Source organism: Procambarus clarkii, chromosome 78 (assembly GCF_040958095.1).
Source record: "Procambarus clarkii isolate CNS0578487 chromosome 78, FALCON_Pclarkii_2.0, whole genome shotgun sequence".
Lineage (NCBI taxonomy): Eukaryota > Metazoa > Arthropoda > Malacostraca > Decapoda > Cambaridae > Procambarus > Procambarus clarkii.
Window position 1 is genome coordinate 12,494,490 of NC_091227.1, and position 19,201 is coordinate 12,513,690.

General features: G+C 45.5%; 2 protein-coding genes across 2 annotated transcripts in view; both read left to right on the forward strand.

The window, feature by feature from the left end:
* The window catches only part of LOC138357483 (ryanodine receptor-like), a 253,397-nt gene extending 240,725 nt beyond the window's left edge, over positions 1–12,672 (forward strand). The window contains exons 24-31 of the mRNA XM_069314340.1: positions 2,625–2,836; positions 4,197–4,296; positions 8,189–8,387; positions 8,537–8,761; positions 10,061–10,194; positions 10,773–10,862; positions 12,194–12,281; positions 12,573–12,672. Of these exons, the coding sequence (XP_069170441.1) occupies positions 2,625–2,836; positions 4,197–4,296; positions 8,189–8,387; positions 8,537–8,761; positions 10,061–10,194; positions 10,773–10,862; positions 12,194–12,281; positions 12,573–12,672 (1,148 nt within the window). The remainder of the gene's footprint in view (positions 1–2,624; positions 2,837–4,196; positions 4,297–8,188; positions 8,388–8,536; positions 8,762–10,060; positions 10,195–10,772; positions 10,863–12,193; positions 12,282–12,572) is intronic.
* Positions 12,673–17,564: 4,892 nt separating this feature from the next.
* On the forward strand, positions 17,565–18,077 carry LOC138357484 (putative cuticle collagen 155). Its single transcript, XM_069314341.1, has one exon. It carries the CDS (start codon positions 17,565–17,567, stop codon positions 18,075–18,077), a length of 513 nt encoding a protein of 170 aa, XP_069170442.1.
* The last annotated feature ends 1,124 nt before the right edge of the window (positions 18,078–19,201 follow it).

Here is a 19,201-nt window from a genome sequence, read left to right on the forward strand (position 1 = left end):
GGCAGAGTTTCTTTCACCCTATGCCCCTGTTACCTAGCAGTAAATAGGTACCTGGGTGTTAGTCAGCTGTCACGGGCTGCTTCCTGGGGGTGGAGGCCTGGTCGAGGACCGGGCCGCGGGGACACTGAAAGCCCCGAAATCATCTCAAGATAACCTCAAGAAGAAGAAGAGTACGAGCAGCATATCTCGAGATGCATCTGTTTAGATTTACTTCTACACTCATATAGTTTACAAACTTTGCTACACTCTTTTTTACATGCTAATGAACTTTTAATAAAACCTACCTGTTCAAATGTCATTTAATATAATAATTAGTTTGCTTATATCTCATATATTTATGAGATATATATTATATTTCATATCTCATATATTTAAGATATCCACTTATCTCTTCACGTGACACACGTATATGTATAGAGTTAAACTAAACACTTAAAAAGACTTGACTTTACACTTAAGATTCCACTGATTAACGCCGATACAAGTCTGTTACTCCTGTTGCAACCCGTTCTCGCACTTGCTTACTGTCAATATTGGCGTATTTAATAAGTGCATATGTGACATACTAATTGATTGTGAATATTTTAGTTTACCTTGAAAAGCTTCATAGAGAACACCGACCTCACCTAACCTTCTTAGTATGTTAAGATAAGCATCTTATTGCTTCTTATTTACAATTATTACTTAACCTATCAACGGTATAGGTTAAGTAATAATTGTAATTAAGAAGCAATAAGATACTAATCTTAACATACTAAGAAGGTTAGGTGAGGTCGGTGTTTTCTATGAAGCTTTTCAAGGTAAACTAAAATATTCACAATCAATTAGTATGTCACATATGCACTTATTAAATAAGCCAATATTGAGAGTAAGCAAGTGCGAGAACGGGTTGCCTGTAAACACTTCATCACGTAACATCAGTTCTACTATATCCACACACTTCTTCAAAGTTGCTCTGTTCTTCCACAATAAGGGGGGCGGGGGGGGGGCAACACAACTTGGAGACGCTTTCTCCAGAAATCTTGTGATTTATCCTGACCAGGTTATTGATACAGACCAGAGACCTACTGAAGGTCCCACCGGAAAGATAAGTTGCATTGAATGCAACATTTTACCTATTTTGATGGGATTAACTTGGACCACAGTGGTGAGGACACTAACATGGACCACAGTGTTGAGGACACTAACATGGACCACAGTGGTGAGGACACTAACATGGACCACAGTGTTGAGGACACTAACATGGACCACAGTGTTGAGGGCACTAACATGGACCACAGTGTTGAGGACACTAACATGGACCACAGTGGTGAGGACACTAACATGGACCACAGTGGTGAGGACACTAACATGGACCACAGTGGTGAGGACACTAACATGGACCACAGTGGTGAGGACACTAACATGGACCACAGTGGTGAGGACACTAACATGGACCACAGTGGTGAGGACACTAACATGGACCACACAGTGTTGAGGACACTAACATGGACCACAGTGTTGAGGGCACTAACATGGACCACACAGTGTTGAGGACACTAACATGGACCACACAGTGTTGAGGACACTAACATGGACCACAGTGTTGAGGGCACTAACATGGACCACACAGTGTTGAGGACACTAACATGGACCACAGTGTTGAGGGCACTAACATGGACCACACAGTGTTGAGGACACTAACATCGACCACAGTGGTGAGGACACTAACATGGACCACAGTGTAGAGGACACTAACATGGACCACAGTGTTGAGGACACTAACATGGACCACACAGTGTTGAGGACACTAACATGGACCACAGTGGTGAGGACACTAACATGGACCACAGTGTTGAGGACACTAACATGGACCACAGTGGTGAGGACACTAACATGGACCACAGTGTTGAGGACACTAACATGGACCACAGTGTTGAGGACACTAACATGGACCACAGTGGTGAGGACACTAACATGGACCACAGTGTTGAGGACACTAACATGGACCACAGTGTTGAGGACACTAACATGGACCACAGTGTTGAGGACACTAACATGGACCACAGTGTTGAGGACACTAACATGGACCACAGTGGTGAGGACATAACATGGACCACAGTGTTGAGGACACTAACATGGACCACAGTGGTGAGGACACTAACATGGACCACACAGTGTTGAGGGCACTAACATGGACCACAGTGGTGAGGGCACTAACATGGACCACAGTGTTGAGGACACTAACATGGACCACAGTGTTGAGGACACTAACATGGACCACAGTGGTGAGGGCACTAACATGGACCACAGTGTTGAGGGCACTAACATGGACCAGTGTTGAGGGCACTAACATGGACCACAGTGTTGAGGGCACTAACATGGACCACAGTGTTGAGGACACTAACATGGACCACAGTGTTGAGGGCACTAACATGGACCACAGTGTTGAGGACACTAACATGGACCACAGTGTTGAGGGCACTAACATGGACCACAGTGTTGAGGACACTAACATGGACCACAGTGTTGAGGACACTAACATGGACCACAGTGTTGAGGGCACTAACATGGACCACAGTGTTGAGGGCACTAACATGGACCACAGTGTTGAGGACACTAACATGGAGTTGTGTTGGTGACAGCGGCGGCCGCAGCCATACAGAGCATCAAGCGAGGCACGGCCCACCGCACCTACCGTCTGGAGAACACCAACGCCGTCACTTCTGGCAAATGGTACTTTGAGATGGAAGTTCTTACCTCTGGACCCATGCGCGTGGGCTGGATAGAGACGAGCAGTCCGCCCGGGACGGAGCTGGGCTGCGACGACAAGTCTTGGGCCTTCGACGGGTTCCGTGTAAGTATGAAGAACGGGTGAGCTTCTCCCGCTTCTTTGGGAGAGCTCACTGGTCGCTCTTGTCACATCCTATCGTTCACTATGTAAATAATAAATTAAACAAATTTAAATGCTGTTCATTTATTTGAACGTTATTTATGGTAATTTTATTATGCCAAATAATATGAGACAAGTAGATTCCTGAGTAAATAAAGCAACAATCAGTAGACCGACACAATTGCTGGAGAAGTTCATAATTGTTTTGGTCATGCTGAAATTTAATTGTAATTGCACTCAGATAAATGCTAATTACTGTTGTACGTAATTTTCCGTCAGTTCAGTGAAAAATTGCAAGTGATTGTCAATAATATAGAAATGTTTTCACATTGAACCTTTATCAGCTTGGGACACCTAGACGTGACAAGTTTCATGATTTGTTAATTGTGTGTGATGACTGTGACACAGTGCTTAGGAACTGTGACGACTGTGACACAGTGCTCAGGAACTGTGACACAGTACTCAGGAACTGTGACACAGTGCTCAGGAACTGTGACACAGTGCTCAGGAACTGTATGATGACTGACACAGTGCTCAGGAACTGTGACGACTGTGACACAGTGCTCAGGAACTGTATGATGACTGACACAGTGCTCAGGAACTGTGACGACTGTGACACAGTGCTCAGGAACTGTATGATGACTGACACAGTGCTCAGGAACTGTGACGACTGTGACACAGTGCTCAGGAACACACACACTCTCTCTCTTTCTCTCTCTCTCTCTTACTCTCTCTTTCTCTCTCTTTCTCTCTCTCTCTCTCTCTCTCTCTCTCTCTCTCTCTCTCTCTCTCTCTCTCTCTCTCTCTCTCTCTCTCTCTCTCTCTCTCTCTCTCTCTCTCTCTCTCTCACTCTCTCTCACTCTCTCTCTCTGTGAAAGCATTTACTGCTGCAAGTAAACAGTCTCACACTCCCATAGATGTTAGCAAAATTCACCTTCAAATAAGTCATGCAGTTTTCTAAATATTCGATAGTAAATAATATGAAGCATAATATCGTTGAATATAATGACTGGTCTAATACAGTGCTCTAAATGTCTAGTCTGAATATGAGTTATAACAATTGTAGTAAGAACAAGTATGTTGTGGTGTGGTAAACACATGGCACAGATCACAGTCCTGCGCCACGCTCAACATATGGGGCACATGCCATATATATATTGAAGATGAAAATTGCAGCAACTCTGTTGACTTGATGCTATTGTGACTACTTGGTATAAACAAGTCAGGTTTGAAATGTATAATGAATGTAGAAGTGGGTGTGAGAGTGAAGCGGTGCCTCCTGGGCTGTAAGTATGAAGCAGTAACTTGGCCTGTATCTTTAAAGCACATGAAGCACCATATGGGCGGGACGGAGGCGTACGGACGACGTGCCCAGCCGGGCGACGTTGTGGGGGTAATGATGGACCTGCATGACAAGACCATCAGTAAGTGTGTTGGTGTACCTGGCTGGCCTGCCTCTCCGCTCGGGTCTCCCGTCGCACCACACACGCCCACAAAACACATTCCAACATAACTTATCACGCTTGTTTACATAAATGAAACATTTTCACACACACACAAAAAAAATCCAAACAGAGACGTGTGATGGGGCGGGATGAGGCTTGAGGGGTACCGTGAGTGTGCTATCTCTGTGGTACCGTGAGTGTGCTATCTCTGTGGTACCGTGAGTGTGCTATCTCTGTGGTACCGTGAGTGTGCTATCTCTGTGGTACCGTGAGTGTGCTATCTCTGTGGAGTCTTTCACTAACATTCAAGGTCTCTATTCTTCACAGATGTGCATCAGCCGCTCTGCAGCCACATAAGTTCCTACCCCTAACCCAGCGCTGTGTTCTACACCGTGTTCTTGGCATGTAGTAAACTGCAGCACAAACTCCACATGGAAACTAACCATAACAATTATACTCCCTCACCAAAAATCTTAAGGTGGTGCAGTGCCACTTTGACGTGTCTGCTGCACTTTACTACTGTCTGATTTTTACCCTAAATAATGTCTCGTTGCAAAAATAAGTGTCCCTGTTGCAATGTTGCTAATAGTTTGTATGTGATACAGGAAGAAAAGTGTCATTCGGGCGGTTTGGACAGCTACGGCCACAAGTGGCAGGTCGGAGACGTGGTAGGCGTGTGCCTTGATATATTCGACAGAACCATCAGTGAGTGATTGATGTCTAATCCTTGCTGACTGTCGTGAGTGGTGAAGTAGCGGGTGTGGTGGCTAGCTCACGTTAGTTGTAGCATTAGACATTTAGCCGGAATTTCTGGCAGAATATGAGCGGTACCTGACTAGCTTATAACGTAGATCATGTTGATGCTTGTATGTTTCTGGCCCGTCGAGGTCGGGCAAAGCGTCCTGGCTCGTCTGTTGCATCTTCCCGTCCCATGCGTGTGGCTGTTCTAGTTATCTTCGTATGACCGTTTGCATTGCAGTCATTTTAGATATGTCATGCTTGCACTCAAGACAGCAGCACTATATGTGGAGCTACTGTGGTTACCCGTGTACGACGGGAGGAAGCAGGTGTGGAGCCGGTGGCTTCCTCCACCCGATGTACGCAGCCAATTTTATACTTTTTGAGTTACTGATGTATTACTGCTACGCACACACCGCCTGCAGGCCACTAAGGCCTCCAGGCGTTCATCAAGGGCTTCACAAAACTAGGGCTTCCTGCTTCGCATTAGTGTTTTCTTTAAGCATGTTTGTTCCAACAATTATAACTTCAGTCGACACAGAAATTTATGACAAATTATGCTGTCTTTCTATTTTCTAATGTACAAAGTGCGGATAAAGGTCAGTCTTACAGCCCTGCTGCTGGTACTCTTCCTCGGAGAGAAGAGTGCATAAGAGTGCATTTATACTGCCGTATGTATTGATATGTATAACCGTGTATGTCTGCCGTCTACTGTATTTTGGAACTGCATTTTTGTTTTCTCGTTGCATGTAAATGTTTGATTTTTGTTATTAATGAATTTGTTGTACTTACATTGAGTCTCATGAGTCACTCACAGATGTCAAGTCCATAGTGTGTGTGTGTGTGTGTGTTACAAATAGTGGGTTGTACTATGGGGGATCTAGTGTTAATGTGGTGAAGGGGCAGCAGGTAGAATAAAGGTGTATCTCTAATAGTGGAGAGCAGTAAGGCCCGGCCCCCAATAAAAAATATAAACAGTGATTAATAATTGGCTACAAAACAATGTCAGTCTAGAGGTAGATCACAGATCTCCTACACAGGAAGAATGGATACTCCTTTAACTTACTTATTTATTAACCCCTTAACAACCCCCCATATACATTCACACAAATAACAATAATAACTTTACCACACTATCTTACGTTAAAAGCCTTGGTCCACATAAGCAGGATGCAAGGTTTTACACTGAGCACAAGCTAGGGTAAAGTTTACTAGTGAAGAACTTGAAGCTTGAGGCAGCTTAGGGTAGTGAGCCCAAGTGGTACCCTAGCACAACACAACACTAAGGGGTACCCAAACACTGGAAAATACTACCCCAGGTCTACACCAATCTTACAATCTCAGAGTAGGCACAATTAAATACACAATACTTATCTTAGTAAACTAGACACAGAAATAGGTAAGGGTGAGTAGTAGGAGGAAGGGGAGAGAGGTGCAGAGCCACACAGTATAGATGTTTACACCTCGAACGCCAGCCAGAGAAGGGAGACCGTCTCCAGTCTCCTTCCTCAGCTGACTCGCTGCCGGCAGACTACTCAATTAATTGTACAGCAGCCCTATATCCAAGTTTACTCAGATCTACTTTACTAATACTTTCTAATTATTTGTAAACATAGTTGATGCCTATTTTATTACTTAATAATCAACCCCAAGCTCAGTCTTTAAATGCTCTTTGAGAAACAAGAATCGTCTTACGTCTGGCAGGGAAGATACAAACACAGACACCTCGCCATGCGTCCCACTAATATAAAGTAGTTTATTTAGCTCAATTTGACCTCTGGTTTCCATTTGAGGAACCCAGGGTCGTAACAGTGTCAGTGTGTGTGTGTGTGTGTGTATGATACCCACTCTCCCCCAGGCATATTGTCCCTGTATGTGGCTGTTGTGTAGCCTAGGTGGCTATGGAAAGTTAACATTAAATATACTAATTTTATTTTTTAAATTTATACTTTTCAAAAATAAGTGAATAAAAAATTTGGAGAAGAAACAAATGTGGACATATGTACAGTTTGTGAGCCTACGGAGATTAATCATGAGGATAGGCACCGCAAGGTTATTGTAGTGATATGAAGAGTTGGCACTTACAACTATCGAAGTAAATGTGGTAGGTAGCATTAAAGGGGTGTAGTTGGCACTGTTGGAGATAGTTGGCACTATGACAGATAGTTGGCACTGTTGGAGATAGTTGGCACTGTTGGAGATAGTTGGCACTATGGGAGATAGTTGGCACTATGAGAAATGGTTGACACTATGGGAAATAGTTGGCACTATGAGAGATGGTTGGCACTACGGGGGATAGTTGGTACTATATTAGATGGAACTGAAATGTGATTGGTACTATGGGGCGTGGCCTCGTAGCCTGGTGGATAGCGCGCAGGACTCGTAATTCTGTGGCGCGGGTTCGATTCCCGCACGAGGCAGAAATAAATGGGCAAATTTTCTTTCACCCTGAATGCCCCTGTTACCTAGCAGTAAATAGGTACCTGGGAGTTAGTCAGCTGTCACGGGCTGCTTCCTGGGGGTGGAGGCCTGGTCGAGGACCGGGCCGCGGGGACACTAAAGCCCCGAAATCATCTCAAGATAACCTCAAGATGGGAGATGGTCGGCACTATGACAGATAGTTGTCACTATGGGATATGGCACTATGACAGTTGGCACCAAGAGAGTTGGTACTATTAGAGTTGTTGGCACTGAGAGATGGTTGGCACTATGCACTATGGGAGATAGTTGGCACTATGGGAGATAGTTGGCACTATGAGAGATATTGACACTATGGGAGATGGCACTATGAGATAGTTGTCATATGGGAGATGGCACTATGAAAGATAGTTGGCATTACTGGGAGAGACATTTTCATGTTGCTTATTAGCAAATGTAAGATAATAGTTTAAGGCATATAATAACAGACTGTAGAGCACTCACTATTACACACAAACGAACTGGATAGATAGCGTCCTCACTCTTAATCTCATATATTTATTTATTCTTGTTAAGAAAAATACTAAGAAAATGTGATTCATATATAAATCGCTTCTCATTAAAAGTAATGGAGAGATGAAAAGTAAAAAGATGGTGGTTAGGGGAGTGAGTAAGCCTTGGTAAGTAAGTAAGTAACCTTGGGTATGTTCCGTAGGCTTCTCGCTCAACGGGGAGCTGATGATGGACGCGAGCGGGTCAGAGACGGCCTTCAGCGACGTCCAGGGAGACGCCTTCGTCCCTGCCTGCACTCTAGGCGTCGGCCAGAAGGCTCACTTAGTCTTTGGTCAAGACATAAATCATCTCAAGTTCTTCACAACTTATGGTCTCCAGGAGGGATATGAACCATTCTGTGTGTGAGTATACGCCTAACTTTTAGGCACTATGGGAGATAATATAGAAACTTTTAGGTTTGTTAAATGATGTATTGCTTTATGTAATATAGTATAAGTTATTCATTCAACATATTTCCACAATTTAATTATCCGTTTGTATGGTGTTTCAGGAACATGGAGCGTCCGGTTACCTACTGGTACACAAAGGACCAGCCTATTTTCGAGAACAACGAGGACTTGCCAGACTCGACTATCGACGTGACTCGCATCCCAGCGGGCTCCGAGACTCCTCCCTGCCTTAAGATCGCCTCCAAGATGTTCGAGCAGTGCGAGAAAGCCAACTGGGAGTTCCTACGAGTCTCCTTGCCAGTGGTGTGCGACCAGGTCTTTATAGAGTAAGTGAACGTTTCTCCAAATCAAGTAAGTGGATTTAGACTCCTTCATAAAGGTGAAACATGGCCATTGGTTATTTATTGGTTCTCGAAAATCAATAAATAGCTATAATTGTTACAGGTAATTTCAAGTACAGGATTTGATTTTAAATTAATCAGAAATATATTTACTAAAGTAATTTTGATCTCAAATTACCTAATACGTGTAAAGTCGTTTGGATAATAGTGATGTACCTCTACTTCTCTTTAACTTGTCATTCTTTCGTCCAACCACTTGGGCTGGACGGTAGAGCGACGGTCTCGCTTCATGCAGGTCGGCGTTCAATCCCCGACCGTCCAAGTGGCTGGGCACCATTCCTTTCCCCCGGTCCCATCCCAAAACCTTATCCTGACCCCTTCCCAGTGCTATATAGTCGTAATGCCTTGGTGCTTTCCCCTGAAAATTCCCTTCCCTTGTCATTCTTTTGTTTGGATAATGAAGGTAAGTTTTGCATTTGGGGCTGCCAGTTGCTTAGTGATGTCATCAAGGAGTTTGCTAAGTCATCTGATCTCCTGCTCAAATACAGATAGAATGTCGTGACCTTAAACTGAGCAGTTTGCTTGATCAGTATGTAATGATCAATATGTTGCATATTATATGTATATATATGTGACAATAAATTAGGTTCATAATTACTGTCAGTTTGAATGCAGTAAAAGAGATCAAATAACATAGGATACAAACCCACACTTTTGTATTTGTGAAATTTTTGTAAGGAATTTATACGAAGTCGTTTGCACTCCCCTGAGTGCTTTATCAAGGTCTGAGTGTGTGACTAGGACGCGACTTACATCTCAACGTCTAATCAAATGATTAAACGTTGTGCAAAAGTCTATAGTGATTAGACGGTCCTAATTACACACTCAGACCTTGACAAAGGATTCAGAAGAGTGCAAAAGACTTGTTGTAAATTCCTTACATAAATTTCACAAATACACAAGTGTGGGTTTTTACCAACAATAATATTAATTATAGTTAAATAGAATATTGCAAGTGTGCACTGTTTGAAGGCTAGAGATTATGGCCAGGAAGAGGTAGACAGCGTACGGTGATGTACTGAGAGACCTCATAAGTTGTCTTTGTGCCACGTTACAGAAAGCTTCACTTAGATGTGTAAGAAGCATTGTCTTGGTGGTCTGTGATCTCACTCAAGCACAGGAATGATTTTTACTGTTTCATCATTGGATATTTCATCAATTCTGGCAGTTTCAGATGACTTATTTATTTCACGCTTGCTATTAATGCAAAAATCTCTTGGATAGTGAGGAAGAAAAGGCGGCTCGCTGGCAGGAAGTGAGGAACCGTCAGCACAGGATCCAGCACGGGGAGGTTCAGCCTTCCATGGCCTTCCAGAGCTCCCTCGTCGACACGGGCTTCTCCCTCTCAGACATCAAAGGTGCGCTTGTCTAAACTTTTTTCCTGGATAGCAAAGACCTGTTCTGAAGACACATCTTTTCTTGATATTCACGTACATTCTACAACACATCTATGCACCATTTCTAAAATGAGTTTAACCCTATACTATTCTTCCTGCCATCTAATGTATGATCATTTAAGTCTACCTGACTTATACAAGATAATATGACATTAACTTGAGAAATCATTCATATATGACACAAGAAATTACTTGAAACATAAGAGTGAATACTGGTGAAGGTTTATTGACCAATACATGTCAGGTCACTATGAGGATACGTTTCTAGTAATTCTCTTACCAAAATTGCATTTAATTCGTCTATTAATAATTTACTGAAAGTTACTAAACAATTAGTCCGTAATTTTTAGTCATGCCCGAAACACTATGCGTGCTAGTGGCTTTACAAGAATATAAAACTTCAAATCTCTGTACTCTGATAAACCCAATGTACCTTCTTGTATATGAATAAATAAGTAAATATATTAGTAATTATTTATTTATTTATTTATTTATTTATATAATTTATTTTAAGGTTATAATGTATTGATGACCAACAGAGCTTCACTATAGTAATGAGGAAGGTGTGGAGGCTGATGAGGGCATGGCCAGGAAAGGCACTTCAGCGGACAAGCCCTCTCAAGACCCTGGTAAGTGATGTATTAATGTATATAACTACTTGTATACATTTACACAACTTTCAAGCATTGTACACTTATGTGTTTCACGTGATTTTTGAAGAATTAGGGAAGTGCAGCATCAGTGACAGGAGAAATTATATACTGAGGAATGGTTAGTAGTAGATGGAGAAATTACTTTGAAAGTCAAATGATTGCCACTGATGGACTAGATGCTAATGTAAGGACATGTTGAAGTTACACACAGAAATCACAATAGCGTGATGCATCAAATGAACAAATCCACATGGGCCGTGATGAGGGCCGGGTTCATTTGATGCATCACGCTATTATGATTTGTGTGTGTAATGAAGTAAGGGCGAAGAAGTAGAACAGCTTGTTGACCTCGCCCGGGTGCATGGGGGGGGGGGGAATTGTATAATACCCTGGTTTGTGTCTTGGAGAGACTGCAAGATCCGTGTGAGGGCAGTAGAACTCTCGGTTGCAATTCTTTTACCATGTCGTGGCACAGTCGATTAAGGTGCGTCTGGGATCCTCTCAGACGTAGGTTCGAACCCTCATCACGGCCCTCGTGAATTTGTTCATTGTTGAAGTTTGTGGTATGAGAAGAGTGTAAGGTCACATGACTCCTGTGGAAGAGGTGAATATATCAGTGAAGAAACTGAACTGGAAGAGCTGCGGGTGTTGATGCTGCAAAGCAGAAATCATTAAGCGCTGTTCACAGAAAGGAAGTGTGTGAAGAATTTGAAAGGGAGCATAGGACAGTAGTTACAGTTTTGTGTCAGAGGATTGGAAAATAAAGAGCTGTGTTTGTATCACTGTAAATATTCTAAGAATGTAAGAGCAACAACAGTGAAAAATATAAATTAATCTTAGTACTTCTGTTTCATTAAACGTCTGGACGGAAGCTGGGGCCACCAAGGAGGAAAAGTCTAATAAAATCTAAAGTCTCCAGGTGGCGCCACGCTTGCTGACTGAGGCGGCCTCTGACGGCACGACAGCGCTCACACTATTTTCCTATTTCATTATAATCGTTCCAACATTTTGTGGTCACGTGATCTGACACTTCATTCTGAGAAAAGTTGGTAATATGTGTTGAAGAATAATGACCACAAGAGTAATGGCTTTTACTGCAGAACTGGTCATTCATGATAGTGGTCCGTTATAAGGGGGAGGAGAGTAACTTTATCATGTAACAGAATGTCGGGTAGCAGCCGGGTAGGATTTGGGGATTGATGCATCACGTTAATGTGATTTCTTTGTGCATTATTATTATTATTATTATTATTATTATTATTATTATTATTATTATTATTATTATTTTCATTGCGTGTATTTTCCAGTTACCTTGTCCACTGAGGTGACTCGCGAGACACAGGAGGCGACGCCAGAACCAGCAGAGAGGAAAAAGCGAGGCAAGTCGCCTTTCAGGTAGGTAACGTGATGGGTGGAGTGAGGGGTCGGGAGGGGTGGAGTGAGGGGTCGGGAGGGGTGGAGTGAGGGGATGGGAGGGGAAGGGGGGGGGGGGGGGGGGATCGCCCATGTTGTAGCTTCCCCTCGCAGCCTTCACCATGTACACACCCAACACCCAACCAACTAATGTTTGAGCATTAATGATCACGTTACTAACGCTTATAGGTTATATTGGTTAATTGATTACAATAGCTTAACATTTCCCTAGTGTATCATATTCTGTTTTATTGATCTCCATTATACATACAGCACACATCCCCCAAAGTTGTATTATGGAAATCAGCTTCTGATAGATTTAAACCTGAGATGCAGCATCTTTCATATAGAGCTCTTTACTGTTGCAACTTAGTGTCTCTCTTGCAAGCATGGACATGATACGTGAGGACCTAACGGAGCGTCGCCTTAGATTCAAGAGCAGGTGAGTCCCTGGTTGCAGTGTTGGACCCCTTCCCGAAGAGAGCAACGGGGGGGCGCTAGCTCCAACACCCATAACCTTCCTACTCCTCCTTGTCACCTGATATACTGAAAATATGGATTGTTGTTGCATGATGCCTACTAAAGGGGACCAGATTTAACATTTTGGCTTAATAGGGTGGGGGAGGGTGGCGTTGGATCCCTCACTGACCATGTCGTGTTCCCTCCACCGGCTGCCCTGAGCAGACAGTTCCACACCGCCGTGACTGCCGTCATGGCTGCCAGGTACTCACGTCTCGCCTAATTTATGTAAAAAATGCACGTATATATATTTTCTTCACATATGGCCTATTCTCCTGCATCAGCCTTGCGGTGCCCGGGGCAAATATCTAGCAGCTGGAGCCAGGGACAAGTAGCAATGCCCAGGGCCTGAGTCAGGCGCCACAAGGCTCCCAGAGTCTGGGGCGCCTTGTGGGGTCCAGACCCGGCACTCAGTCATTGGAGCTCCCAGATCCCGTGAAAGCTAATAATCAAATCCCATGGCAGCTAGCAACATCGGGGTGATTGCCAGTTAGCGGGAGGCTCTTGACTATTGACAGTTCATGGAGTATGGTGCAGCTTGCAATGTACTTGATTTCCATGGGCAACTAGCAGTCCTCATAATCCAGGTCTGCTCGCTTCAGGGAAATTGCCAACGTCTTAATTCGTTTGTAGCAATTAAAAGTTTTTCTATGTCCACATGTCTGAGGAGCAGCAGGCGTCTGTTGCTGTGAACAATGTCATGTGTTAGTGTGGTTTGGAATGCTTGCAAAGACAGCCTAAGCTAGCCAATAGCCACGATAGCCTTAGACTGTCAGTTGTGCCCAGCACCTGTGGATTGGAAGACCCTGCACAGACCACCAGGCACCCATGACATCCATCACACTCCACAAACAGTTTAACAGCTTTTCACAAACTATTTATTAGTATCTCTTATCAAATTAAAATGTTTGAACCAAACAAGCTTTAGTGTAGGCTGTCACTAGAGATCACTGTAAATGTACCAAATATATAGGTGCTTCGTTGTAAATAATGCTACTGACGGCCAAGACTCTGAGCTCCTTCTAAGCTTACTGACTGCGTTTTAGTTGTCACAAAATGCAATATACATTATATGATCATTTTAATGTAAAAAATTAATTTAATTTGAGTGTAATTTCTGGAAGGATCCTCTCAGTCGCTCCCCAATGTTGCAACATGGAAGCAACCAAGCCTTCGGGAACCAACCAGGATTCTGTGACCTATGAACACCAACCGAAAGTCTGAACCAGAATCTGGTCTGTTCTGATCTGGTGAAGGACGTCTGGGGATAGATCACCAGAACCCAAGCAAAAATTATATCAAAGTCAGAATTCTCCAAAGCAAACAACATCTTGGAGATATTTTGTTGAATTGACGAAAGTGATGCAAGCAATCGTTTCCAAGCCAAGATCACAGCATATATTCATTCGCCCATCACCAATCAGATTTTGGGCTCTGGCATATTTCAGTGCCTCCCTCTTTCTATTTGCTTTGGTGTCAATTCGTTCCACCTTCTGTAGCTAGGGTTATCTTACCTGGTAGCCGGCTTGCATTCCCTCTGCCCCATCAAGGTTGTCTTCTCTATGGGATTCGTTTTGCTTTCTCTTCAGGCCTTCCACTTCCAGGCACTGCATGGGGTTTTATTCCTCAGCGGGCCCTGTTAATGGAGAATTTTTGTTTTGTTTTTTAAGGTGTGTGCTAGTGTAAATCTTGCATCCTGCTCTTCTTTTAGCTGTCTTCCTGATGCTGGGGCAGAGGGCGAGCTCAGTCACATGTGTGACTGTTCTTCATTGAGATCCCTGGTGGATCTGAAACCAAGTGGATATTATAGGTCGGGATTTTGTGTCTGCTTCATCAAGATATGTTCCCTTCACGTGGCCTACTTGCTTGTCTGTTGACAATTATGATGCTGATTTGCCCTTCAAAGGCCCTAGCATGTCTAGCTCTAGGTCATGGCAGTCTAGCATGGCTTTGCTGGCCACCGGCCTGACACCACTGTGTGAGTTTCCTACAATGTGATTCGGTGCTCCTGTCATTCTTGCTGTCACCGTCATTCTGCATTGTTTGCCACTGTTGGACTTCTGTTGTAGCTGAATCACTTTCGTGATGAGCGCTTACTAAGTGGTGGCTGTATTATGGGATCGACGTCCCAGTTGTCTTTGGCGCCCTCTTGTGGACCTTGGTAGTTGAATCCCTGCTGTTCTGTGAGGAGGAAGTGAAGCAGTTGATTATGAGACTTGTGCCAAGTTACTCCTTCCTCTTCTGGTGTTTTTTCATCAACTGTTGAAGAAGGCTTCTCTGCCTTCACCATAGTTTCGGGCCCCAAAGTGGCTATATGGGCCATAGACCTACACGCTCCAGTGGAGCTGGGCATTGCACTGTCCGAGTCACTGTTGTAGGTAGCTGGACTTTCTATCCTCATCCTTTGTTTCTTAGCAGTGTTTTTGAGTTATCAGTTTTCAGCATCCACAGGCTCCAGAGACTTCTCAGAAAGATTTTTGGTTGCCCTTTTACCCTCTGTGGTATCTGGTACTTACCTATTAATACTTATTAGTGTATGGGGGAGTGAGGTTTAGCTCTTTATGCTACACCTACCTCTTGTGTCCTCTTGTCCTGCATTCTCTCAATCTGAAGAGGCTATCGTTGTCATCTATTCCCCTCAGTATCGTGTACGTTGTGTTTATATACCCTCCATTCGCTTCTAGTGTCTCGCTGAGTATTTATTGTTCCACAGGAACACTTATTCATACACCGGCGCAGTATGAGCTCGACTTTTCTGCTGGGCGTACATTTCCGGGTCCCTGTTAGTGGCCTGGACTCGCCTCCTTTATGCAGGTTCGGATTTGGTGCGGCCGAACTTGTTTCGGTTCTTTATCTGGGACCAGGACCACACAGCTCTATTGTGTATGAGTACCCTTCTCAATCTTGGTTGTGGTATGAGGTCTGGGCTTCCTTTCCGTTTGCCGGGCATGAGTTTTTTCTCCATACTCTTGCACTTTACTGGAAAGAAGTCGCTTCTGAGTTTCATGTTTTTCTGCTTTTTTGAATTTTCAAGGCGACCACTGTTGCAGTGCATATGCCAACTTTGCCTAGTTACATTGGTACATGGCAGTTCCATATCCTAGTGCCTGAGTTATCAATGAGGCTTGTTGCAGTGAATCACTAAGTGAGCATTAGATAGGCCGAGGGTCATCGAATCTGTGTGGCGCAAGATGTTTTTTGTTCGGCAGTTATGTGAAGGTTTTGGGTCCTTGTTGTGAGACCTCATAATCCACAGCAGCTAAGTTATGGTCTGCTACCGCTGCAACGGATGATGTGCCCAAGCTGTTTGCACCTCCCTGCTGCCATCTGGTGGTGGGTGGGAATGTGCAAACGGCGATCTCGCAGTGGAAGTGATTATTTACATCTTTTCTGGGCGGAGCCCCTACAGCTCCTTGGAGCTATTCAGGCTGATATGAATATGCCTAACTTTGGCATCAGTCGATGTGGGTGGAGTTCTAGGCCTACCGGGGACAATGAGCCAGAACCTGGCCCCCTCAGAGAGGCACGAGGACCAATGGCCTATAGAAATGCACATGTGATTTTGGGGCATTCTATATCTGTCATCGACCGGGACAGGCACCCAGAATGGTAAGCGCCCCAAAACAAACCCCCTTTTCTGGTTAAAACGACAAAAATAGACAAATGAGTGGACAGAACTCCTCCAATTTTTTTTATTTTTTTTTTATTTTTACATGCAAGCATGCGTATAAGTTACAATAAAAGCATAGACAAACATATCATAGAACACAAGCACAAAGCACACATATGTACACGGACAAAGGAACAAATCAAGAGAAGACCAGCCGGAAGGGCTGATCACAAAACACACAAAAGCGCATACACAAAACACAAAAAAAAGAAAACACAAGGTAAGATAAGCATAGGGGAAACACCAAAACAAAACGCACACATAACAAGCCTACCAACACCCCAAACACAGATGGAGATGCACCAACACAAAACCATAAACATACAATAATAAAGATAAAAACAATAAAAAAAAAACAGACCTCCCAAACAAACTGGAGGCAAAACATAACAAGGAGCATAAACCTTGGCCGAAACACGCCAACAGCCTGAAGGGCATGCAATATGACATAAACAAGCGCACACGACATCCACAACTGGACACACAAACGCACAGGAACCGCACACCCACAAACAAGCCATACAAAGAAACCCACAACACAAACCGGAGCACGCAGGAACCGGGAAGCATAACCCACCCCACCCACACACACACACACCCTACCCGCACCCCACAGCCACGCACACAAAAGGATACACAAAATACAAAGAACTCATATGCGAGGAACACAGTCCTCAAGAGGTAGAAGCGTACTTTTCAGGGAAAAAATCGTAAGGATACTTCTTATAAGCCTCCCAAATTAAATCCTCAAGGTCGGAAGGGTTACGGATCCCCCGCGACCGAAGGGGTATCATAAACTCTGGAACATCCAGATCAGGCGGCAACGGCCAACGCTTAAGGTCACTGACGCAAGTCACATAACGAGGCCGGGGAGCGCCAACCACGCCCTGCGAGGAAGCAGACGACACTGAAGATGCGGACGAGGGTAGCTGAGACTGCCTCGCCGTCGTAAGCACAGGAACAGGGGACGGTTGACGAGACGGTAGCCCTTCCATTGAGACCGCAGGAGACACGGAAGAGACGGCCAGAGACGGAAGAGGCGGCAAGACTGCTGCCGAGAAAACGGGGACTGAGGAATGGGTCTCAAAACCCCGAGTGAGCATCTTTTCTCAACACCACTACCAGGGCCCCCCCGCTCACCACGAACCTCAGCAGGGGGAACTAACCCCCACGTGGAATGGGAGCCATCCGTCGCAGGCAACGCCCCCGAAGCAGGAGCCGCAGACACCATACTGGAAGCGAAGGCTGGAACACCAGTACCAGCATCCTCAGGCAAATGCACCTCCACCACCACCGTGGTAGGCAATACACCCGGAGCCACCCCACCGCCGCCGGAAGATCCACAATCGCCGAATTCACCAACATCGGCCCCACACTTGAGAAAAACGCCGGGTACGCTTAGACTCAGGCCGCACATCGTCAGACCCGGAGGCAGACTCGGAGACACGGGCAACACCACGCCGGCTGAACCGAAGCACGACGCAGAACGGCAGCATCCTCAACCACATGGGGTACCAGGCCAGGGACAGGAGGAAGCGCCGGACCGACCTCAGCACCCAGCACATCCGGGACCTGAGGCACGGACATAGGGTCAGGCGGAGTTGCCGAAGACGCGGGAGAAGACGGGGTACCCGCACATGGTGCACCAAGAAGGCCCTCGGGAACAGGGAGAACAGTGGCGGGAGCAGGTAGACCAACCGACGGCACCACATCACCCGGATGAGGAACAGCAACCACCGGGGGGGGGGGGGGGGGTCCGCAGCAGCAGTGAACGGGACCCGCACCTCCTCATCTCCGGAATCCACGCCCTGAGGGAGCGGCAGGAAATCCTCCTCCCGGAACAAGTTGATAGGAGCAGCAGGGACCTCAGAGCACTCGGCAGGGTGCTCTGAGGTCCCTGTGGTCAGCTGATGCGGCCATGTGGTTTTCGATGTGGCCAGCTGATGCCCCAGCTGGCCACATCGAAAACAAGTACGGGGCTGCCGGGCATAAAACACCCGGACGTAGTAACCTAGTAGCCGGACAGAAGACGGGATATCCGACAGCAGGCGCATACTTAACGTACGGATGTTCGTCCGCCGCCCAGCATATCTCCCCGAGGAAAGCATGTTCACTCGCACACCGACTACTGCACCATACCTCCCGAAGTAGCGCCGAAGGAGAGATCTTCAGGGATATCTCCAGGGGCGCACCGTGGACACTGACATAAGTCAGGGCACCAATAGAGTGGCAGCATCTGGCTACGACAACGTACGCCCTTCGTACCGATGAAGAAAAGTCACGGTACTCCTCCCCTCACGAACTTGAACAACCACCCCGGTGGGCAGTAACAAGCTCAATACCGTAGAGAGCCTCCACCGGGATACGAAGCATATCACACATCACCAACTCAATGGTCGGATATCCAGCCTTACCATGAACTCCAGTCCCACGGAGTTTGCACGCAGAACAGGAGGGAGATGGCTCCCCATGTCAGTACCGCCACGTCAACACTCCAGAACTCCCCAATGAAAACGAGCAAACCAAACATGACATCACACGAGCCGCGCCGCATGTCTACGCAACGTCCCCCCTCCCGGGAGGGGAAACGGGGAGCCCCAGAACCCCTGCACCCAGGGATCCTTACCGCAGGTCTTTGGCTGATATGAGGCATCACGATCGTGTGGCTCCAGCTCCAGACTGTGTTGTGCTGTGTCTTGGTTCAGTACTGCTC